At 39.4% G+C, this 24,772-nt stretch overlaps 1 protein-coding gene across 1 annotated transcript in view; it reads left to right on the forward strand.

Moving 5' to 3' along the window:
• UBR5 (ubiquitin protein ligase E3 component n-recognin 5) overlaps positions 1–24,772 on the forward strand; it is a 93,101-nt gene that overhangs the window by 51,105 nt on the left and 17,224 nt on the right. The window contains exons 17-38 of the mRNA XM_075415768.1: positions 3,573–3,716; positions 3,812–3,923; positions 4,128–4,282; positions 5,173–5,370; positions 6,489–6,699; positions 10,704–10,830; positions 12,305–12,456; positions 12,850–12,945; positions 13,385–13,508; positions 13,846–13,943; positions 14,836–14,984; positions 15,405–15,496; positions 19,526–19,672; positions 19,768–19,886; positions 19,967–20,093; positions 20,195–20,324; positions 20,552–20,712; positions 21,236–21,475; positions 21,728–21,851; positions 22,597–22,708; positions 23,422–23,553; positions 24,451–24,708. Of these exons, the coding sequence (XP_075271883.1) occupies positions 3,573–3,716; positions 3,812–3,923; positions 4,128–4,282; positions 5,173–5,370; positions 6,489–6,699; positions 10,704–10,830; positions 12,305–12,456; positions 12,850–12,945; positions 13,385–13,508; positions 13,846–13,943; positions 14,836–14,984; positions 15,405–15,496; positions 19,526–19,672; positions 19,768–19,886; positions 19,967–20,093; positions 20,195–20,324; positions 20,552–20,712; positions 21,236–21,475; positions 21,728–21,851; positions 22,597–22,708; positions 23,422–23,553; positions 24,451–24,708 (3,208 nt within the window). The remainder of the gene's footprint in view (positions 1–3,572; positions 3,717–3,811; positions 3,924–4,127; positions 4,283–5,172; positions 5,371–6,488; positions 6,700–10,703; positions 10,831–12,304; positions 12,457–12,849; positions 12,946–13,384; positions 13,509–13,845; positions 13,944–14,835; positions 14,985–15,404; positions 15,497–19,525; positions 19,673–19,767; positions 19,887–19,966; positions 20,094–20,194; positions 20,325–20,551; positions 20,713–21,235; positions 21,476–21,727; positions 21,852–22,596; positions 22,709–23,421; positions 23,554–24,450; positions 24,709–24,772) is intronic.

A 24,772-nucleotide genomic window follows, 5' to 3' on the forward strand; every position in this document is an offset into this window, starting at 1 on the left:
AAAAAGCCTGGCATCCGTCTCTTCTGCTGTCTGTGTCGGTCTGGAATCTGATAGAGTCTTCTTTCAGTGCAGTTGAGAAGAGAGATGGACTCATATAAGCCTTGCTCACTGGTATCAGAGGAATAGAAGCTGGTTTTGTCCATCCTGTGCACTTTGAGATGCTACTTACCCACATTAGCTTCTGGAATGGCTTAAATGGTGTCTGGAACAAAAGGGTAGGGAACCTGTGTTGGAGATGCTTTTTTCTTCTTTGGCAGCTGCGATTCATTTTGGTCTGAGGCTTTCCATTGGCAGTGTCCAAGGCCTCCTTAGTCTGCTTCTGTTCACCAAAGTTATCCTCTATCAGGTGAGACTTCTGTGTATTGCCAGTTCTGCAATTCCTGTGCCTGGAAAGCTTAGCAAGTCCTAGGGATTTTTTGAAATACAAATTTTGATTAATTTGTTCTTTAACTTGTACTTTGTGTTGTATGATTTCAGTCAGTCACTTGGACTTTTTATTTTTTGTTGGACTTATGTCTGAGATTGAAGCCTTCCAATGAGAAGGATAAGTTGAAAGAGCTCAGGCTGGATGTAGTCTCAGAAGAGTTACCTAATCCCTCTTAGGAATCTGTTTTAAATCCTTCAGAGCTGAACATTTTGAAAATTGTCTCAGTATTTCTGTGGAAGTGCTTATTGTACTTTGAGAGTAGAGGTAGAAGCTTTTTCTGTGATGTTAAAATTTCTTCCATTCCAACAAGGAGATTAGGTAAGAAATAAAAAAAATGTATTTTCCCCGGTCTTCTGCTGCTGTATCTTGAGAGGGAATATGATGATTCTGGAGAGGGAAAGACTCTACAGATTACCAGTGGATCCTGACTGGTTTACTTCTGAAAGGCTCAAGTGCTGGTAGTCAACTTGGTTGTTTTTAGAGGCTGCTCAGCCTATCGTTGATGTGATTTTAAATGAGGAACCATAAGAGTGAACAGGGGACGAGAAGTGGGGCTTGGGACCTGCCTCCATTTCCTTTCAGGGAGGGGACTTCAGCTGAATGTTTTCTGCTGATCGGTGTGCTTTGGCATTGTGATTTTGAAGGCAATGGGCTGATGGTAAGGGTAAAAGAGATAACAAGTACGTTCATCTTTCAGTTGTTTCAGTTTAACAATTCATTTCTTTCTTCCATTAAAAAGAAAGATCAGATGTCATTATCCTGTAGTTGAAAATGCTCTAAAAAGTTATTTTGCTTTTGGAAAAATAAATCTTTGGACTTCCATTTTGTGTTGCTTTTTTCATTCTAAAGTGTCTAAATCCTTTAAGCTCTTGCATTTTATTTTTGTTAATGCATTTTTCAATTAATTCAGACTTACATAATTTCAATGAAAGAGGAATGTTGATATTGCTTATTTATCTTGTTTAGTGCCAGCCTATTATACCACATCTCTTCTTTGGAGCTTTCTATGTACAATTGCTATCAGGTGTTTCACTCAAGCTCCTAGTTGCTTGCTATGTCAATGGATAGTTTTGTTTTCTTTCTGTGTAACAGCCAATAGCCATAATAGTAACCTTAGTAAATATATTTTCCAGTTTTTAAAGATACACGATTTTCTTCTTGAACTACAAGATGGAAAATAAAAAAATATTTGGTGTGTGGACTCTGAAATAGTCACCACAGAATTATAGCACTTAAACTGTCAGTATTTATTTGAACACATGAAAAGTGATGTAGGCAACAACACTAAGAGCAGCCAGAATGCATGTAGAAAAAATCTTTTAGTTATGGAGATAGGATATGTTAAATATTTAGGGATTGAGACTTTTCTCAAGGTGTGTTTCCACCGCCCACCTCCACGATTATAAATTTGAAACTTCATAAGCAAGATTTCATACACCCTGCTAGACGCTGACCATTTAGAGTCTTCTGTTTTCAGAAGCAGCCCAAATTTACACAGCTTTTGTAGCAACATTTAGTCATTGAAAAAAAAAAAATTTCTAGATGCCAGACAAGAGGCTGTGGTTGAACCATTGGCAGGTGGTAAGTCAGGTTTACAAGTTAGTCTGACTACATTAAAAATATCTGAATGGACCTTGATTAAGTTTTTTGGCCAAATCACAATTTTTGTCTAGAGTGTTGTCTTGCAAGTCTCAGTAGAAACTTGTTTTTGTATAGTCTAGGTCAGAGTTAATGTTCGTGAATCTTTTGACTAGGTCTGAATTTTGAAATGTTTGAATAGTATTCTGACAGCCGTTGGTGATGCTCTACTGCTACAACTTTGAACTTTGCTCTAGACTGAAGTTTCAGCATATGGGGAGCAAGTGCTCTGCCTCTATCATCAATAATTTTGTTACAAAAACTCTGCTAATGCCTTCAGATTTGTCAATATATCCTTTAGTGCATGTGATAGGCTCCACCTAGCTAGAGAAATTGGGAGAAAACATGTGAATACCTGGATTTTTATTACCTACAATATCTTGAAAATTTGAGAGTTTTCTTTATTGTCAGGGGTGTTTTAGATAAAGTTGATTAATATCGCTTTGTAAGTGCTTTCTGTGTAGGAACTATTGAGAAATTAGAGCCTAAGCAAGACTGACAGTTGCTTGTATCTAGTTTTGATCAAGACTGAGAGCATATTAAGATCTTATTTCTACTCAAAATTAAAAAATTGTCTGCCCTTTCCCCTGCCCTCTACCTCTAAGCTTTGTTTCTGTTTTGAGAAAATCATAGTCTCAACTGCAGACTCAAAGAGCCTTACTGTTTGGTGATATCATAAGATGTTTCTATATCAAGGAAGCCCATTTTGACAGTTCTGGTTAGATATGCATGTTTAGAGAGGCTTACAGTCTCAGAAATGACTGCGTCAGTGTGGGGTTGAATAATTTCTGTTTCCTTGGGGGACAGAGAAGGGCACAGATGCATGAAGCATATCTGGATAGACTTGTCTGTATCCTTCAGTCCTAAGGGACTGAGTGGAGAACTTTATCATTGAGTGCAAGGAACAAGTGATAGACCCATAAACCAACACTTCTTTTTTCCAGTCTGCCCAGTCATCTTGAAAAATGAGCACTAAGACTCTGCAACAGAGGCTTTAAAAATTCTTACATGGGGCCAAAAAAAAAAAAAAAAGGAAAGAGTGATTTCCTGTTTCTTGCAGTACAAGAGCTAATGGGCACTGAAAGAAGTAAGAGGCTCAGTGTAGATGTTTTTTGTTGAATTGTTAGCTAATGTTTGGAACTCATTGCCGCAAGAATAGTGTTTATTTCCAACAGTGATTGGACAAATTAGTAAGAGAAGGGTCTATTCAAGCGATTAGATGGGGAGTTGTCCTGCTATTTCCAGTAGGTGGAAGCTGGAAAGATGCCAGGGAAGTATCAGTAGGAGCTTCTCTAGTCAGTTGGTGTTGATTCCTGTTGGGCATGGGATGTTGAAATGGAGGGACCTTTGATCTGACTCAGGATGACCAAGAGCTGTAGAATTTTGTCACTGATTATTGTAAACTTTTTTCTTTCACTGATAAAGATCTGGTTTATTTTGGAGCAAATTGACCCAAACAGTTTCCCTTCAAAGCTTTGGGTAAAACTGTAATGTGTTCTACTTGTAGGTGCTAAAAGTGGACGGTGCTTATGTTGCTGTGAAATTTCCAGGCACCTCCAGTAACGCAAACTGTCAGAGCAGTTCTAATTCAGATCCTGATCCTTCTTCTCTTCTTCAAGACTGTCGGCTGCTCAGAATAGATGAACTGCAGGTAAGTCTTTGTGAAGCACTGAGCAAGCAAGCAGTATTTTGAAATGTCAGTGCTGTGTGCATAATTGCATCTCAAAATTTTACGTATGTTTTCAGGTCGTAAAAACTGGTGGAACTCCAAAAGTTCCTGACTGTTTTCAAAGGACACCTAAAAAGCTGTGTATTCCTGAAAAAACAGAGATCCTAGCAGTAAATGTAGATTCAAAAGGTAAATAGGACTGACTCCGTGAGATACTCTGTTGGATCCTTCATTACCTGTCTCTCTTCCTAGTGGAAGACAACTACTGTCAAACTAACATAAACTGTTGTTTGCATTGATAGTATAATTCCTTAAAAATACTTTAGTTAGGAGTTCTTTCACTGGATGCCATCAGTAAAAGACATTAACTTTTTTCTTCATGTGTCTTTGAAGGAGTGCATGCTGTTCTGAAAACTGGGAACTGGGTTCGATACTGCATATTTGACCTTGCCACAGGAAAGGCTGAACAGGAGAATAATTTCCCTACTAGCAGCATTGCATTCCTGGGTCAGAATGAGAGAAGTGTTGCTATTTTTACAGCTGGACAGGTTTGTGGCTTTGTATCTCATTCATCACACTTCAGTCATCTTTGAATGGGATGGTGCAGCCTTTTGTAAGGCTTTTCCAAGACGGGCAAAGAAACAGTTCTTCAAACGGATTATGAAACACTTACTGCTATCATTAATATTTTGAAAGCGTGAGGGGACTAGCAATCTAACTCACTTAATCACTTTTAATAATCTTACTCAAATTCTACCTGGAATAAAAAGTAAAAGAGGGAGGAAAAAAACCTTGACATAGTAGTTTCTGTGTTAGTGTAAACTTGTTATCTAGCTATATTTTGGAATTGGATCAGATGAAAATCCACTCTAGAGAATAAATGGGAATGTATTTGATACTAAAAATGATACATCGAGGTTTTGTGTAACTCTTTCTGCTATCCAGTGTGAAGTATCTTACTTTATCTGATTATACAGCTTGATTATACTGTGCAGGCGTCCATGAGAATGGCTGAAAAAAAACCAAAACAAAAATGTTTTAGGAACTTCCACAAACACAATATACTTTGCTTAGTGTAGTTGAAGAAAACATGTTTGCGAAAGAGCTGAAGTGTAACGTTTCATTTTAATTTATTCAACTTTCTTTGGAGCATTTAAGTAGACTAAAAGTATAGGTACTATATGTTTCCATTGGTAATGTTTTGTATGGAGTGTATATCATAAAGAAGATACTTTTGATAGTATTTACTATGTTAAGCACATAGGGGAATCTGATATCTTGTGCTGTGCCACTTGTAATGATATGAGATGATGGCATAAATGAGAATTTTAGGTAAACTGTTATCATTGCTGGCAGTCAAGCAGAAGTGGACCTTTTGAGAAGGATGATATTTATAAATTGTGGAGACTTAATGATAAAACTTTTTTCCCAAATGTAGGAATCTCCTATTATTCTTAGAGATGGAAATGGTACAATCTATCCCATGGCAAAAGATTGTATGGGTGGGATACGAGACCCTGACTGGCTTGATCTTCCACCTATTAGTAGTCTTGGAATGGGTGTTCATTCCTTAACAAATCTTCCTGCTAACTCGACCATCAAAAAGAAAGCTGCTATTATCATTATGGCTGTTGAGGTAAAATATTTTCTTTACTGCAGAATTATGTGCTTTGTTTCCTGTTGCTTTTATGAAGTTATGCTTAAGGCAGCTTCGTGCTAGATACCGATTCGTATTTGCACTATCTTAGAGAAACTAATTTCAGCGGAAGATTCTCGTAGAAACATGAAAGCGCAAACAAATTTATGTAGTAAAGTGAAAGCTCCTTTTTGAGGGTACATGGCTTCTGTATCAGGCTTTTAACTAGTAATATATTTTTAGGCGTTACTTTTAAAAATGTTACCTTTTTATGTGTACTACCAGTATACAGTTTTATTTGGTTTATGGGTGCATGGTTTTTCTGAGGGATCCAACAATGTGTTTTCTTGTGAATGCAATATTTTTTTTTTCTTTTTTACCTTTTTTTGTAAAATCTTGTAGGAGAGTCAAGCAGAGATTTTTTTTTTTTTTACTTGAGGCGTCTGTAGAGTTCTGTGCTCATCTGTGGTGCTGTATGAACAGTTCTGCTGTGAATTTATAATCTTACTTGTATAAACCTGTCAGTGATTTGGTGTGGTTTAGTTAGATATGCTGTGTGCTGTGCTGCCACCAGGAGGTATTGTGTACCTGTTAGGCCGAGATTGATTCACAGTGGAGTGTTCCATCACTGTGGAAAAGCTTGTTAGATATGGGGTGAGCCCCCCAGACCTGCAACAGCTGCTATTTGTTCACTTCTCAGCGTGTATATCTCTTGCTTAAAACAAATGTGTAAGAGCTAGTTAATGTAGACCTCTTAGTTTTTTTACTTGTACTACTTTTCCCATGTTACAAGTAGCAGTGAAATAGAAGTAATCTATTTTAAGAACCCAGCTGTGAAGCCAAAGGCGTCCTTTTGTGAGCCTGATAGCTTCTGCTGCTTAAGCCTCACCTTTCCTTTAACTTGTCTGTGCCTGAATGCATGCTCTTTTCTGTTTTTAATAGTGCTGCAATTGAGATGATGCGTATTCTCAACAGTTCCTGCACTGACTTCCAGCAAATGTCCTAGATTTAGAGCTTTTTATTAATTCCAGAACCGGAAAACTAGAAGTGCTTAGGAAACTTATATGTCTGCCTTTTGTATTTTAAATCATTAAAATATTTTATTCTTTTGAGTACAGAAACAAACTTTAATGCAGCACATTCTCCGGTGTGACTATGAGGCTTGCAGACAATACCTGATGAATCTTGAACAAGCAGTTGTCTTGGATCAGAATCCACAAGTGCTGCAGACGTTCCTTGGACATAGATGTGATGGAAACCGCAATATTCTGCATGCGTGTGTGTCTGTATGCTTTCCAACCAGCAACAAAGAAACGAAAGAGGAAGAGGGTGAGCTCAACAGTATCATGAAAATAATTTGAAAATAAACTTCTTATGCATTTTCAAGAACATTTGAAATAAAGGCAGCATTCTTCATGTATGGGTATCTTAAAGTTTAGCACCCGAAATGTGTCCTAGCTGTTCAAAGGTGCTGAGACAGCATTTTTATTACTCTCATAAGGACTTGTAAGAATTCAGTAGTTAAGAATATTAAGCTGTTTTTATTGATTGTAAAAGACAGACTTCACATCTACATGTTAATTTTAGATGAAAACAAGTATTTTTCCACCTTTGTACCACTAGTATCCCCATTATATCACTAGTAAACTTTTAAGAGAAACAGTATTTAGTATTTTTCAAGTGTTATCGTTTGTGGTAATGTCTCCAATAAGAAATGCTACTTGCAGTTGACAAGTATTAAGAAATGTGAAAGAATGACTTTCTGTTAATGGCAGTTACTGACACCATTTAAAAATTTCTATTAAATACTGTTATGTAAAAAGTATGTTAACAGAACAAGGTTGCTAAGTCAAGCACTCAAAAATTAGGAGATGCCAGAATGAAGTTTACCCATGTGCTATATATGGGTATGCATTGTGAAATGGTCTTTAATTACACCGTCATACTATTTTTTCCACAGGACTATCTCATTCAGTGCACAAGATGGACGGTGCTCACCGAATGGGTAGCTATTCAATATTTCTTTTTATCCTCATCATTCAGTGTGTGGCCCCATTCCTTACTTACTGCACACCATACAAACCCTGCACTGAATAATGAATGAACTTCCTTGTGGGATTTTTGTATGGTGCTGTCATTGAATTTTAGTCATTTATAGACCTTAATTGTTCCTTATATCCCCATTTATAAAATGGGGGTAATGCTGCAGCTTTCTCATCTCTTGAAGGTATTATAGCTTGAAGTTTTTCTGTATTCAAAGGTGTTAACTAATTTTGAGGGTTCTGTTTGAGAAGCCTAGGGCCTGATCTCATTTTTTTCGTTAAGTGTTATTTCAAAACACTCTATTCCAGAGCTGGATTAATAGTAGTTTTAGGTTTTCTGTGAATGTTAATTATTTCTGTGAGTGAGGCACCTTTTAGGTGTCCAGAAATGAGTCAAATGTATCACAATCATCTGTAAAAACTTGTTTCACAAAGTTCTGTGTGCTGTTAGATATGACAGAAATAGGTTCTGGTTCTCCAAAGCAGTGTTCAGTAGCATTAGACACAAGACAATGCTTCCCCCTCTCCTTGCCAAGCTGTTACTGCCTTACTGCACACCTTCCAAATGTTGCAGCAAACAAGGCATGAACAGCTTGCACATTGTACAACCCTTCATCTTCAGTGTGTCGTCCATCCTGTGCACTGATTGAGGCAGGGGTCGTCTTGGGGGGTAGGGGGAGGAGGGAACAAAAAAACCCTAAAACAGAAAAGCAACCCAAAACAAACAAAGCCCAACTGGGTAACTGGAGATTGCTTTACTATAAGCACACAAGGAAGCTGAAATAAGGATGCATGGGCAAACTTAATCTGACTTTTCCCAATTTGAGTGCTTGTCTTTGCAACCTTGACATTTTTTCAGTAACTTCATTTCGATGTAATTTAACTTTCTGAAAAATGAAAACCATGAACCTGACAGACCTTTAATACCCCTCTGCCTCTCTCTTTCTCCTCACAAAAATTGTTTTAAAAGGGGATTCATATCTTTATATTCAAATCACATTCACCTTCCACTGTAACTTAGCGATGCATATTAGGACAAGCTGATTTTCTGTGCATCATCTGGAGGGCAGTGGTGACTGTTGTGACTGTCTGCAAGTTTTACAGCCATCTGTTAAACTGTAAAAGAAGTTTGATTTAGCAGTAAGGGCTTCAATTCCAGACTCTAGATACAACGCTCTTTAACAATTATGGAACATGCTGCCTCTTCCCAGCTAGTACCTGCCTGAGATCCTTCACTCTTCTTCAGATAGATTCCTCCTTAAATGCTGGACAGGGAATATTGAGGGCAGGGATAAGCGTTTCTGTTCTCAGATCCTGTGTCTAGTTTCAATGTAGCTCTTGCAGCACTGGATAAGTGAATTGCAGGAAAACTGGTGCCAGACATGCAAAGCTGGGGGAAGGCTGCTCTGTGATTTGGTATCTCCTCAGTCTCACCAATAGAAGAGATCTTGGAAAAGACAGGTCCGAAAGAAATGTCCAAAGCATGTGAAATCATTAGAGAGTTATGATACTAAATTTCAGATAACTTTACTGAACACCTACAAACTCTATTTTATGTAAGAATTGGGACAGATTTCATTAGACAACAGAACAGCAAACTACCCTTAGAGCCAGGGCATTTACAATTGATGGGTCCCCAGAAATGAATGCTAACTTCTTAAGTGGAACAGTGTAAATTCAGTTACAGTTTACTGTGGGACCAAGGATAGGTGAAATCTCTCTGTTGCAGGGAACGGCTGTATTGCTTTGTATTGCTTGAGGGATCATTCTCTAGCTGTGACGCCCTGTGTGAGGGGTCCAGAAGTACTATGTGATGCATCATGAGTTCAGAGAACTAGTGGATCTTTGAAAGGAGTATGGCAAATACAAATACAACGGCAATTGATGTACAATTACAGGTCAACTAGTATAGAATTAGGGGCACAAGAGTAGTATTCTGCTGACTGCTTTATAGTCATCTGCTGTGGGTAGTAGGTGATTTTTGTCTAAGAAAATGCATGTGCTTGAGAACAAGCAAAACCTAAGATCTTTGCTGCGTCGGGTAGTGATGAGTAGAAAGATCCAAAGAATAAACATACTACAAAAGCTAACAAACACCATTGAATTACCTTATTCTATGAACTCAAAGGTATTAATAGTACATTCCTGTTTAAAAAACAAAGAAAAGAAAAAGGAATTACCCAGGTCTTAGTACTGTCAGTGGACAAAATGTGCATGCAGAGGATGGTAACTGTCAGTTTGAAAAGCCTTAAAATGGAAAGTGAGCACTAGCTGGAGCAACTTTGAGACGCGTCCTGAAAGAATGATCACAGTCATTTTAAGGAAAATTTTTTCTTTCTTCAGAACTATACCTTTTCCTTCTAGTTTGTACCAACAATTATCTCTCATTCTGTTGAAAGAAAAAATGCCCTTCTCCTGGCCTGTGTCATGCTGAAAGTGGCTTCTCTTTCAGTTCTTTCTGGATCCATGGCTGTAGTGATTCATAATTTGCTATGTAGTGGCTATGCAATCTTTAATTGTCTGTAGCTCCTAAAGAAGCGATGACTGTTACCCTGTGCAAACCTCGTATAGCTGACTTTACTGCTTTATCTGTATATTTATCTTGCAGATAAATAAATCTGCATTAGGTCTTTGATTCAGGTGGCTGCTTTAAGTTGTACTGTAACTGTACAACTGGGCAATTTTTCATATTCTGTATAGCACTTGGCACAATTCGATCCTTGTTATGACTAGGACCTTTAGGTGTTATGGTGCTTAGAGTTTTAGATGTCAGAAGAAATGCTCATTCTTTCTGATGTAAAATGATTGTGCTACCTTATTATAACACAGTCAGTTTTCTTAAGCATGCTTTTAAGTAGTAGAGTGTGTATCTTGTAAGCCCACAACTTTGCACTGTTGTTCATAGCTGCTCATTGTGAAGTGTGGTGTTTTGGTTTGGTTTTTTTTGTGGTGTTCTGGGCTTTTTGTTTGTCATTACGTTTGAAGCCTTGACTCAGCAAGTGTCTGGAGTTTGGAGTTTGGAGTTTTGTCTTCTGGAATTTGGGTGCCTTGAATTTCCTTGCATGATGGCCTTTTAGAAACTAAACCCAATCAGAATCATGATTAAGCTCGTCTAAAATAAAAATTTGCATATGAACCTACTCTGTCCTTCTAAATATTAAAAAAAAAAAGAAAAAAAGAAAGATAAACGCAAGGAACACGTTATGATTAGTGACATTACATACTTTACACTCCTTCATTGTAATTTTCCCAGGTGATATTTTGGCACTAATACGTCTCTTAATTTTTCAGAAGCAGAGCGTTCTGAAAGGAATACATTTGCTGAAAGGCTCTCGGCTGTGGAAGCTATTGCAAATGCAATCTCCGTTGTGTCAAGCAACGGTCCAGGAAATCGGGCAGGATCCTCAAGCAGCAGAAGGTAAACTGACTAACACTTTCTTCTTGTTTTCTGTATGTTAATTTCCATATAAATTACCAATCTCTTATTAATTCTTTCCTTCAGTCTCGTTTAACAGTGGGCTCTGTTGCTAGTTTGAAGTCAAATTTCACCTCTTCAAGCACCAAATTAGAGCTCTAGAGGGTTTTTTAAAGTGTTTTCTGACTTAAAAAGTCAGTGAGAAGTGATGGTGGGGTATTTCTAAACTAATGCTTTTTTTGGGGGTTGGAGCATTGTTTCCTCAGTTGTAAAGTGGAAATGCTCCTCCTTGTGGAGAAAGGGAATTTAAACATAAACTCTGGTGTTCTTTATCAAGGAGACTTAAGCGCCTAAGTACTGTAATAGTGCCTAGACTTGTTCTTTTAAGAGAATTTCTGAGGGAGGTAGTCACTTGTGTAGATAAATAATACTGAGATCAGCGTAACACCAGTGGGGAAGAACTTAAGTTGATGTTTTTTATTCTAATCAATCATTGTTTTCATGGGAATCTTTTGTATTGAGGTGGCTCTAAAGGATAGGTTTCTGGCTCTGATAGAATCCTGATTTCTGATGGCATTTATGTCCTTTCTCTTACCGTGGTGTAACTGAGTTCAAGGGAATTTGATGGTGTCTGTACCGAGTTCTAGTCAGTTAAGAGCACTCTGGATGAGGGCATAGTACAATGTTTTTACATAGCTCTGTGGTGAAAGCACTTGACATGAAATGATGTCTGTTCTTCCCAAGCTACGTTCTTTTTGATGTGGGAAATAAGGGCAAGGGTTGAAGCTTCTCTCCCATGTTCTGCAGGAGACATTTCTCTTAAGAGGAGGTGCATTAAAAAAAAAACCAACCAAACCACCTTTTTGTTGTTACTCTTTGAATCAGACTGGGTTCTGTGGCTTCTACCTTATTCCTACCACCTTTCCTTCTGGTAAGGTGGTACAGAATTTCTTGAAATTGCTTACTGACTGTCCTCGGTAAAGTAGTACTTTCATGTTAAATAACTTTAAATTAATAACTCCTTTCAAAAAAGTTTTTTTTTGAGCCCCATTTTCATTCTTTCATTAACCTCTTCTTGCAGTTAGATTTTAAAAAACAGCAGCAACAAGAACAAATCCTTGCACTGTCTTAACGCCCCTGGCAATGAGTTTGGGGTACAAGGAGTGTCAAATAGTGGTAATAATGTCCATCAGCCGCGGCTCCCTGCAAAAGGCAGTGCTGTCATGACTAGGGATGTGTTCTGGGCTCAAATCTGTCTTAACACATTGCTGGCTGACTCTTCTTCGAAAGCCATTATATTCTGTTGCAACAAAATGGAATACAGGAATGAAAAATACTTCTTTACTCATTCTACTCTGTGCTGAAGAAGAAGAGATAAGAAGAGTTTTGTTTCCTTTTTCAGCATGAAATTTGGCTTTACAATGTTCAAATTATGAATGAAAATGAGATGGTATTTTTACCTTGGTTTTATATTCAGTTTGAGATTAAGGGAAATGATGAGAAGATCCTTGAGAGCTGCTGGATTGGGCAGACATGAAGCTGGTGCTTCATCGAGTGATCACCAGGACCCGGTTTCTCCACCAATAGCTCCTCCCAGCTGGGTTCCAGATCCTCCTGCTATGGATCCGGGTAAGTCTGCTCATGTATCACATTAGACTGTAGAGTGAGAGATTTAATAAAGGAACTGATGGCATTTAAGGTGAACCACTTAGATTTCAATGCGAGACTAAAATACCTAATGTCATTGAGGTGTGGCAAGACATGCTTTAAGAGTTTACTGAAGACTTTAAAGTTGTTTTTTTTTAAATCCAGTATGTGTCTGTCTGATGCTGGTGTCAAACTTCTGTGAAGTGTGTTTTGTAATGTTGAGTTACATTACTAATCTAGGAATGTGGCCGTTTGTAGGAAAGAGTACCGATTAAATACAGAAAACCTGCAGTGTGCTAGACATTGCAGAAAGAGCATGTTGTTAGGGATGTTTTTATGTATTGATATACATCCTGCTGTTCTGTTTACTGAAAGATGGTGACATTGATTTTATCCTGGCCCCCGCTGTGGGATCTCTTACCACAGCAGCGACTGGCACCAGCCAAGGACCTAGCACCTCCACGATACCAGGTGAGGCCATGCTGTTTATCTGACTATGTTTTAGAAGGAAAATTATCTCAAAAGATTTCTTTGCTTGCACAGACTTTCTGCATATGAAAATGCCTCTTGTCAGATGAAGATCGGATTGAAGCAGAATTTCACACGTGTGCAGAAAGTACACGAAGCCCCGTACTGTGATTTATGTAAAAACTATTTTTACCTGGGGAATGACAAATGTGTAAAAATATGATAATTAGTATGAAATTGGGATTACTGTCTGTATTTCAGAGTGTAATTTGGAACTGATATTTACAGGACTTCAGTGAAATGTTGGTGAAACTGGCAAACCACTGATTAGTCAAGCTGCTGATTAGTCAACCCAGTGAAACATTGAATTATTTACTTTTAATAGGTCTTCATTTTTTGAGGAAAAACTTGTTTCTCTGCAATTTTTTTTTTCTCATTACAGGTCCTTCTACTGAACCATCTGTAGTGGAATCAAAGGATCGGAAGGCAAATGCTCATTTCATACTGAAATTACTATGTGATAGTGTTGTTTTACAGCCTTATCTTCGAGAATTGCTGTCAGCCAAGTAAGGGTTTTTGTATGAATTCTCACTATCCTTCGTAATGTTATATTACTTTAAATTTATTACAGAGAAGCCTTTTTTAAAAAGGTTATTTAAAGGCACATCAGTTAAAATGCAGAATGTTAGAATATTGGTTGTGTTTGCGTCCTGCCATCCCTTAAAATGAGGTCTGTTTTGTGGAAGTGAAATCAATAAAAGAGTGCTTATTCACTTTTCTGCTTTTTCTGTTTGCACAAGATTAGCAGTGCTAAGTTTTCAAGTATTTGCTTCCTACCTGTCCTGTTGTAACAAAAAAAAAAAAATCAGTGTGTTTTAACTTACCTGGTGGGTTTTTCCCTAGGGATGCAAGAGGCATGACACCATTTATGTCGGCAGTTAGTGGCCGGGCATATCCTGCTGCAATTACAATACTAGAAACTGCACAGAAAATTGCTAAAGGTAAACCAGTTGCAGTAATTATTAGTGTGTGGTTTCCTTCTAAAGTTTGGTGTGTGTGCAGATTCATCATTAACAGTGCTTTTTTGTGTGTGAAATGACATGTGCTTGAGCAACTGGTGTTGGTGGTAAACACCTTTTTCCAAAACACTGTGTGTTGCTGCACTTGTTGGAAATCTTGCTATTAAGAATTAGCTTCCTCTTTTGTAGCGTGTATATTACAGTAGATTTCTACGAATATTATTGCTTTTGTGTTCCTTATAGTCTTTTCAGCATTTCATTGCTTGACAAACATCAGTGGATCAAAGTACCATTTTTCAGTAGTGCAAAGCTATCACCTGGAACTTCCTTTCTTTGAATTGGAAAAAAGCTATGTTTTCACAAAGATATGCAGTATGCCAAGCTAGATCATGTTCCTGAAAAGACTGCTATACAAACACATGTTTTGTGACTGTCTTTCGATGTTGGTATTTAATTGTTTAAGAGAAATGTGTGAAGTTGAATTCAAGGAGAAGCCTAAGCAGATTAGAACTGTGGTGTGACAAGGTCTGTAGGACTGTGTGTATTCCTTATTAAGAATATTGTCCATATATTATTTTTTAATCCTTCAGAATGGTTATCCACTGAATTGATTAGAGTATCAGTGAATTTGAAACAGGGAAGAGTTGATAGTTGTATTTTTCAGTCAGGAATCTGTAGCAGCTTCTATAAGAAATACCTGTAATGTGAGAAGCAGAAAGATTTCTCAAAAAACTGTGACAGAGACTGTATTCAAGCTTCTGATTCTGTATTGGATCCTGTAATGGCAAGCATCTGTCAGCTATGGGTTCTGTTGGTGGTTTTTGGTTTTTTGGGGGGGCTTATTCTTAACATTGGTATTCTGTTATTTTTTTAGCTGAAGCAACTTCAAGTGAAAAAGAAGATGATGTGTTTATGGGAATGGTTTGTCCTTCTGGTACAAATCCAGATGACTCTCCTTTGTATGTTTTGTGTTGTAATGATACATGTAGTTTTACATGGACTGGTGCAGAACATATTAACCAAGTAAGGCTTTTTTTTTTTTTAATTTTAAGTAAATAGGAATGTGTTTTAACCATGTACTGTGTGTAATTTTTAAATTAGTAAAGTTGCGTTGTTTTATTTCCTGTAACTTTTAAGTCTAGTATTGTTATTGCTTCCCCTAATTGCTTTGTACTCTCAAAGCTGTCTGTGCTGGTCAGAATATGGCTGTTTATGGGTGTGGTTTTTCCCCTCTGCCTAGTTCTGGCAAAAGTTTTGATGGAAACAGCCCTTTGAAAACACTGAATATTCTAACTAACAACTAAGTTTCACTTTCTAGAATTTACTTGTAAGTGACGATATCAATTTGAACAAGTGCAATTTTCTTGTAACCTGAAAAGCTGTGAGATTGTAAGTGCTGCAAGGAGAAAACTATGCGTAATGTCTTTGGTAAATTTTTTTTAGGATATATTTGAATGCCGAACATGTGGCCTATTGGAATCTCTTTGCTGTTGCACAGAATGTGCAAGGGTCTGTCACAAAGGACATGACTGCAAGTAAGTATTGTGTTCTGTTTCATATAAATAAATCAATATTCTGTGGTTTAATTGGTTTACTGCAAGGTAATAGTTCTTTTTTTCCTTGGCTGAAGTGTTCAAATATTAGAGAATAGAAGATTAATAAAATATTTAAAATATCTTCTTTTCCTTCTGCTCTGTAAGATTAATTTTATGGGTCAGAATTGAAGGAGTAACCCAAAGCAGTCTTGTACTTTTCACTTTGTACAATTTAGAGTAACCGAATAATTGTAATGCCCTCAAAGTGCTTAATATTCTAAGAATAATAGATCTAAACAACACCATGTTTTCATGAGGAGTTTTCTGAAGCCAGCGGATCCTGATAACAGACCATTCTTGTAAACTTTCAGAAAGAAGTGTAGTGTATTAATCTCCAAGATCACCTGTAATAAAGGGAAAAGTGAGCAGGCAGCCAAATTGAACAGTCAGGATGTCTCTGATCAACCTGGCCAAAGCATTGAAGCAGCAGATGTTTTGTGCCACTGTTACAGGGTGTAAATGTTACAGCATTAATGTCCTAGCTGTAATAAGCTGACAGATATGATTATAAAGATATTCTCAGCATTGTAACAATTACTGAGCATTAATGTCCTAGCTGTAATAAGCTGACAGATATGATTATAAAGATATTCTCAGCATTGTAACAATTACTGAGGTTTTACTGCGTGTCGTAAAGATTTTCAACTTAACTTTCTTGGCTGGAGGCAATTCTCAAAACTCAGCTATCTCAAAGGGGGAAAAGAATTCTTGGCCACGAGCTGGCGGGGCTCATTGAGAGGGCTTTAAACTAGGTTCGAAGGGGGAAGGGGATATTGCCCAGCTCACTAGGGATGAGCCTAGGCTTGGAGTGCCAAGGCCAGGGGTGAGATTGACAGCCCAGCTCAAGTGAGTCTATACCAACGCACGTAGCATGGGCAATAAACAGGAGGAGCTGGAAGCCATTGTACAGCAGGACGGCTACGACTTGGTCGCCATCACAGAAACGTGGTGGGACAACTCGCATGACTGGCATGCTGTCATGGATGGCTACAGACTCTTTAGGAAAGACAGACCAACAAGGAGAGGTGGGGGAGTTGCTCTATATGTGAAGGAGCAACTGGAATGCATTGAGCTTGGCCTGGGGGTAAATGAGGAACAAGTTGAAAGCTTGTGGGTTAGAATTAAGGGACAGGCTCATAAGGGTGACATTACGGTGGGTGTGTACTACAGGCCACCTGACCAGGAGGAGGAGGTTGATGAGGCCTTCTACAGGCAGCTGCAAGCAGCCTCACAGTCACAGGCCCTGGTTCTCATGGGGGACTTCAACCACCCTGACATCAGCTGGGAAGACCATACAGCTAGTCAGGCGCAATCCAGGAGTTTCCTACAGAGCATCGATGATAACTTTCTGATGCAAGTGGTGGAGGAACCAACAAGGAAAGGCGCGCTGCTGGACCTCGTATTAACAAACAAGGAGGGACTGGTGGAGGATGTGAAGGTTGGAGGTAGACTCGGCTGCAGTGACCATGAAATGGTCGTGTTCAGGATCCTGCGTGGAGGAAGCAGGGCGATAAGCAGGATCAAAACCCTGGACCTCAGGAGGGCTGACTTTGCCCTCTTCAAGGAGCTACTGGGAGGAATCCCGTGGGCCAGGGCTCTCGAAGGCAGGGGGATCCATGAGTGCTGGTCGCTCTTTAAACGACACTTCTTCCATGCACAGGAGCAACGCATCCCCCTGAGAAAGAAATCTAGCAAAGGAGGCAGGAGACCTGCATGGTTAAACAAGGAGCTTCTAGCGGAGATCAGGCAGAAGAGAAAGGTCCATGGAATGTGGAAAGAGGGGCAGGCCACTTCGGAAGAGTACAGGAACGTGGTGAGAGCATGCAGGGATGCGACGAGGAAGGCCAAGGCTCACCTGGAATTGAAGCTGGCAAGGGATGTCAAAAACAACAAGAAGGGCTTCTTCAACTACATCAGCAGCAAAAGGAAGGCTAGGGACAACGTGGGGCCGCTGCTGAATGAGGCGGGTGTCCTGGTGACGGAGGATGCGGAGAAGGCAGAGCTACTGAATGCCTTCTTTGCTTCAGTCTTCAGTGCTAAGACTGGCCCTCAGGAATCCCAGGCCCCGGAGGTAAGAGAGGAGGCCTACAAAGAGGGCGACTTTCCCTTGGTCAAGGAGGACTGTGTGAGGGATCGCTTAAGTGATCTGGATGTCCACAAATCCATGAGCCCCGATGGAATGCACCCACGAGTGCTGAGGGAGCTGGCAGATGTCATTGCTGAGCCACTCTCCATCATCTTTGAGAGGTCCTGGAGGACAGGAGAGGTGCCCGAGGACTGGAGAAAGGCCAATGTCACTCCAATCTTCAAAAAGGGCAAGAAGGAGGACCCAGGGAACTACAGGCCGGTCAGCCTCACCTCCATCCCGGGAAAGGTGATGGAGCATCTTATCCTGGAGGCCATCATCAAGCAAGTGGAAGAAAAGAAGGTTATCAGGAGTAGTCAGCATGGATTCACCAAGGGGAAATCATGCCTGACCAATCTAATAGCTTTCTACGATGAAATGACCGGCTGGGTAGACGAAGGGAGAGCCGTGGATGTTGTCTACCTTGACTTCAGCAAGGCTTTTGACACAGTCTCCCATGATATTCTCCTAGGGAAGCTGAGGAAGTGTGGGCTGGATGAGTGGTCGGTGGGGTGGATAGAGAACTGGCTGAATGGCAGAACTCAGAGGGTTGTCATCAGCGGCGCTGAGTCTAGTTGGAGGCTGGTAACAAGTGGTGTCCCCCAGGGGTCAGTACTGGGCCCAGTCTTGTTCAACTTCTTCATCAACGACCTGGATGAAGAGTTAGAATGTACCCTCAGCAAGTTTGCTGACGACACCAAACTGGGAGGTGTGGTAGATACACCAGAAGGCTGTGCTGCCATTCAGCGTGACCTGGAAAGCTGGGCAGAGAGGAACCTGATGAGGTTCAACAATGCCAAATGCAGGGTCCTGCACCTGGGGAGGAACAACCTCATGCACCAGTACAGGCTTGGGGTGGACCTGCTGGAGAGCAGCTCTGCGGAGAGGGACCTGGGCGTCCTGGTGGACGACAGGTTAACCATGAGCCAGCAGTGTGCCCTGGCTGCCAAGAAAGCCAATGGGATCCTGGGGTGCATCAAGAAGAGTGTGGCTAGCAGGTCGAGGGAGGTTCTCCTTCCCCTCTACACTGCCCTGGTGAGGCCCCATCTGGAGTACTGTGTCCAGTTCTGGGCTCCCCAGTTCAAGAAAGATGAAGAGCTACTGGAGAGAGTCCAGTGGAGGGCTACGAGGATGATGAGGGGACTGGAGCATCTCTCCTACGAGGAGAGGGTGAGGGAGCTGGGCTTGTTCAGCCTGAAGAAGAGAAGGCTGCGAGGGGACCTTATAAATGCTTACAAATATCTGAAGGGTGGGTGTCAGGAGGATGGGGCCAAGCTCTTTTCAGTGGTGCCCAGTGACAGGACAAGGGGCAATGGGCACAAACTGAGGCACAGGAAGTTCCGCCTGAACATGAGGAAGAACTTCTTCCCTCTGAGGGTGATGGAGCCCTGGAACAGGCTGCCCAGGGAGGTTGTGGAGTCTCCTTCTCTGGAGATATTCAAGACCCGCCTGGACAAGGTCCTGTGCAGCCTGCTGTAGGTGACCCTGCTTCGGCAGGAGGGTTGGACTAGATGACCCACAGAGGTCCCTTCCAACCGCTACGATCCTGTGATTTTGGGGAAGAATAAAGAGTCTTCAGTGAATTTTAGTAAGGCACTATGAAAAGCTCTGTAGTGAAACTGCCCTCTTAAAATGACTGTAGGAAACAAGAACAGCAAATGCCAGGTGTTGCCATATACAAACACTGCATTTTTCTTTTAAGCTAGGTTTTGGCATCTTGCTGCTACAATAAACAAAAAATCTAGGAGGAATCTTAATATGTTCACTAACACCATCAGCCTGTGTAGAAAATATTTGGTATATTAGTGAACACTGTTGCAGCTTACCTTTTCTGTTTCTTGTAGGCTCAAACGAACATCTCCAACAGCCTACTGTGATTGCTGGGAAAAGTGCAAGTGTAAAACACTAATTGCTGGACAAAAGTCTGCTCGCCTTGATCTCCTTTACCGCCTGCTTACCACCACAAATCTTGTTACCATGCCAAATAGCAGGCAAGTTCATATTTGCAATGACTAGGGGAGAATAATTTTTACTATTTTTAAGTTTGTGGTGTATTATATCTCCACTAATCGATTTCTCATTACAGGGGAGAACATCTTCTGCTGTTTTTAGTACAGACAGTTGCCAGGCAAACTGTGGAACACTGTCAGTACAGGCCACCTAGAATTAGGGAAGATCGTAATCGTAAAACTGCAAATCCTGAAGGTAAGAGCCATTTCAGCGAAATAAATGGAAAATTCCATAGTTCGGTACCTCTTTCTTACATTCCTTTTTTGTTTTTTTAGATTCTGATATGCCTGATCATGATTTAGAGCCTCCTCGATTTGCCCAGCTTGCTTTGGAACGTGTTTTGCAAGACTGGAATGCACTGAAGTCCATGATCATGTTTGGCTCCCAGGAAAATAAAGACCCGTGTGTATTTACAAATAGTTGTCAATATAAAGTTGGATCTGATATTTGAGACCTGCTGACTTACATAAAATTAATTTCCTTTCTTTTTGTTTTCTTCCAAGTCTTAGTGCAAGCAGTAGGATAGGTCATCTTCTGCCTGAAGAACAAGTTTACCTTAATCAGCAAAGTGGAACTATTCGCTTGGACTGTTTTACGCACTGCCTTATTGTCAAGTGTACAGCAGACATTTTGGTAAGCCCTCTTAGTCATGTTTTACACAGATCTTCTGAATAATGTGATACTGTAGTGTATCTCAGGTGGTACGCTTGGAGACTAATTTGAAAATAACTTCAAGTTAGTTGTGTATTTGTGAATTTATACTGTTATGACTGTGTGGTCTCCCTTTGAATCTGAATCCGTGTTGTTTCATGCTTCTAAATTACACACTGTTATTGGGTTGTAATGACCTGTTTCTACAGCTCTTAGATACTTTGCTGGGTACTCTGGTAAAGGAATTGCAAAACAAGTATACACCAGGACGCAGAGAAGAAGCTATTGCTGTTACAATGAGATTCCTGCGTTCTGTGGCAAGAGTGTTTGTCATTCTTAGTGTAGAAATGGCTTCCTCCAAAAAGAAAAAGTAAGTGGTGGGGTGTGTGTGTTGGATGTGGTGGTTCTGGTTTTTTAAAATTTAAGTATTTATTCTCTTAATGAAAGAATTGGTACAAATCAACAGTGGGCAGAAACAGGGAAGGGTGGAAAGGTGCAAACCTGAAGACCTCACAGTAGCTGCTGGTATGTTGTGTAGCTTTTTAACACGCTTGTTAAATTTACATGTTCATACTGAAACTTTCTGTTTAAAATTCTAGGATTTCTGAAAGTAGAGTTTTTTAACATATTAATCAAAATTATGATCTATGGTTGTTTGTCAGTAACAGATTTAGATATCTAGCCTTAGTGTCGAATTATTGAATGATACAGGTTCTTAACTGGCTTGAATAGCTGTGCGTATTGTTACTATACACAGACAAATGTATATATCTGTTAAAGATAATTCTGTTGACATTTTTGGGAAGAAAAAAAAAAAGATATTGCCAAATTTGTGGTTTTTTTTTTTTTTAAGACATATTTGACCTTTATTTTTCCATATTTTTTTTCCCTAGCAATTTTATTCCACAGCCAATTGGAAAATGTAAACGTGTATTCCAGGCGTTACTGCCCTATGCTGTTGAAGAGTTGTGCAATGTAGCAGAATCTCTAATTATTCCAGTCAGGATGGGAATTGCACGTCCTACAGCACCCTTTACTCTTGCTAGCACTAGTATAGATGCCATGCAGGGAAGTGAAGAACTGTTCTCTGTGGAGCCTCTGCCACCCAGACCGTCATCTGACCAGTCTAGCAGGTAGAATTCGCTAAAGCTCACTATTTGTTATTTTCAAAGACTTGTTAAAGGTGGGTTTGGTTCGGGTTCTTACTAGCTTATCATTAAAAGAAGTATGGTGAGGCTTCTTATTCTGGCCAAGCATTTTGGGAGTACTTTCCTGCTGACAGATTTCTACAATAAGTAGGGTTCATAGTGACGTCCAGAGGTCCACATCCACTTTTTTTTTTCTTTTCTTTCTTTCTTTCTTTTTTTTTTTTTTTTTTTAAAAAGTTCTAGTCAGTCTCAGTCATCCTACATCATAAGGAATCCTCAGCAAAGACGAATCAGCCAGTCACAACCAGTTCGTGGCAGGGATGAAGAACAAGATGATATTGTTTCAGCAGATGTGGAAGAGGTCAGTTTTCTTTTTGCTTGGTTTTTTTTTATTATTATTTTTTCTCCTCAGTATGGCATGTGATACATTGACACGTGCTTTAATGTCTGAACCAGAAATCCATGCATCAAGACCTCCAGTTTTCAAAAGATAGTGTTTAATACTTCATGAAGTCCTACCATGCCATGAGCATTTTGTTTTAAAAGAAATTTGCAATCATTGTTTTGTGTTCAGTAATATTTAGTCATTTCAGAGTATACCCAGTGCCTTGCATTTGGCAGAATTATGGTGTGATTTAGACTACTAATAAATACATCTGTAATTTCTTTTATATATCCTTATGCTATAGTATAATTCCCTGTTAAAATACTTTTATGTCTTTCAGCTTATAATTGCTATTATGTAGGCTCTGTCAGAGAACTAGAGGGTCTTTTGCCAGTGTGGTAGCTCTTCAATATTTAGAAACTAATTCTAGGTTTTAGAGACAGTTTTACACTTTCAGCATTAAAATCTAATGTCCAAGACTGTGTTTTATTTGTGAGCCTGATTTTTTTTCCCACAACACTGTGAACTATACAACCATGTACAATGACTGTGGCTGTGAGTTTGTTTTGTATTCATGTCAATTCAGCTGTGAGGTCCTCTTTCTTAGATGTGTTTTTTTTGCTTTAGTTTTTAAATAAAATTTTGCACTGAGTTTTTGAAAACAGGTAGATTCTCTCCGATGTGAAGATATTCTAGCATAAAATTACAATGCTTTTTCCAGGTTGAGGTGGTTGAGGGGGTAGCTGGTGAAGAAGACCATCATGATGAACAGGAAGAACATGGTGAAGAAAATGCTGAAGCAGAAGGACAGCATGATGAGCATGATGAAGATGGTATGTATAATGTACATCATTCACATTACTGTTTTCAAACCAATCACAAAATATTAAATTATGGTCCAGTATTTTGTAGCCAAAATAAATCTATTACATATGAAAATTCTTGCCATTCATATGACTTGTCTTCGTGTTAGTTTGGAATTAGATGGCCCAAAGCTATGTTGTTTTAAAAAAAACAACAGACTTGTCTTTCTGACTGTGCTTTGTGTTTCCAGCCAACCCATTTACAGTACAGGAAATCTGTTTATTCTCTTGCTGAGTATTCAGAACATTTAATTCTCAAAACTTAAACTTGTATAGAATCTATGTTTTTTAACTAATTTTTTAAAAATTTTTTAATTTTCAAGTATTCCTTGTTTGAAACAGCATATGGTTAATTGTTTTAATACGTGTGCATGAAGAGTTGTGGAGTCTTTTGACTTGAGTCACGAATTCTGAATCCTTAAAGTCTTATTTTCAGTATGTGTGTTGAATGTATATGTGCAGTATAGAGTGAGAGGGCCAGGGGTTACTAATTCCTGGAAAATAAGAAAACGTGCTCCAAGTATTGCTGCATGTTTGCACTACTTTTATGATCTCTCACTGCATATCCATTAACTTTGCTATAGTAAGAGGCTCTGGGTTTTGTTTAAGCTGTCTTATATGAGCCACTGTATTTTTTTTTTTCTCTTTCTAAGCGTGAAATGGTTTTTATGTTGTTTTTATAGGCAGTGATATGGAGTTGGATTTGCTAGCTGCTGCTGAAACAGAAAGTGACAGTGAGAGTAACCACAGTAATCAGGACAATGCTAGTGGGCGCAGAAGTGTTGTCACTGCAGCTACCGCTGGGTCAGAAGCAGGTACACCACATTATCTTGTGTTTAATTTCTCTGTTTAAATTTAGATATTAGGATTAAGTTGTACAGGAAAAAGAAATGTGTTAGTGATTGAATATGGCTTTAACAAGGGCAGAACTGGCTTCACCTAAAAAATGTTACTTTGGATCCGGACTGCATCTGGCACTCCAAAGGTTTACTGGAGAAATTAATTACTTCACAACTAGATTGGACAGAGCAAGAATTACCTGGTTATGACACTTTAACAAATACCTTTCCCTTGTAATCTTATTTTCCCTGTATTTATTTTTTTTTCTCTTCACCCAGCTTCTTCTCTCCCACCTCCACCGTCCCCACATTTCCTGTTTTACCTTTGCCTGTAATTGTAAGGTACTATGCAGCCTTTTTGGATGAGGAGATGTGCTAAGATGTGGGCTATCTTTTTTGCTCTTATGGAGCTTCTGCATGTGTTAGCCAGAGATTACCTGGCACTCTTGTGAAGTAAAATGAAATGCTTTCACTTGTTTTTAGTGTAGAAGTTAGCTATGGTTTAAAACAAAACTCCAAAGCTGACCAGTCATTTTAAGGCTTTCTGAAAGCAACTGCTCTGCGGTCCAGTTTGGAAGGCTAATTTTTGGAATTCATTGCCTGGGGGCAGAATCAGTGAAGAATTTAAAATCAAGTTATTTCTTAATTTATCTTTTGAAGTGTAAGTAATTTACTACTTTTTCATGAAACCTGTGGAAAATGGCAGTATGTTATGAGGATAAATTATTAAGGATTTTCAGTAGCGGTACTTGGAAGTTTTTAGTATGTGTAGTTTCTTTTCATGGAAGACATTTACAACCCTGACATGATACATGTTTATGTGCACACATGTGCAGTTGTCAGTTACAGTGTATTTCTTATTTTGTTCAACAGGAGCTAGCAGTGTTCCAGCATTTTTTTCTGAAGATGACTCTCAGTCAAATGATTCCAGTGACTCTGATAGCAGCAGCAGTCAGAGTGACGATATAGAGCAGGAGACCTTCATGCTTGATGAGCCTCTGGAACGAACCACAAATAGCTCACATGCTAATGGTGCTGCCCAGGCTCCCCGTTCCATGCAGTGGGCTGTACGTAATACCCAAAACCAGAGGACTACTAGCACTACTCCTTCTAGTACGTCAGCCCCAGCAGGCAAGTCTGGCTAAAACGCATGCATAAATGTCAGCTAACTCTGGCTTTGTTCATTACTCTGTTT

The sequence above is a fragment of the Opisthocomus hoazin genome, chromosome 3 (genome assembly GCF_030867145.1).
Source record: "Opisthocomus hoazin isolate bOpiHoa1 chromosome 3, bOpiHoa1.hap1, whole genome shotgun sequence".
NCBI classification, from domain to species: Eukaryota; Metazoa; Chordata; class Aves; order Opisthocomiformes; family Opisthocomidae; genus Opisthocomus; species Opisthocomus hoazin.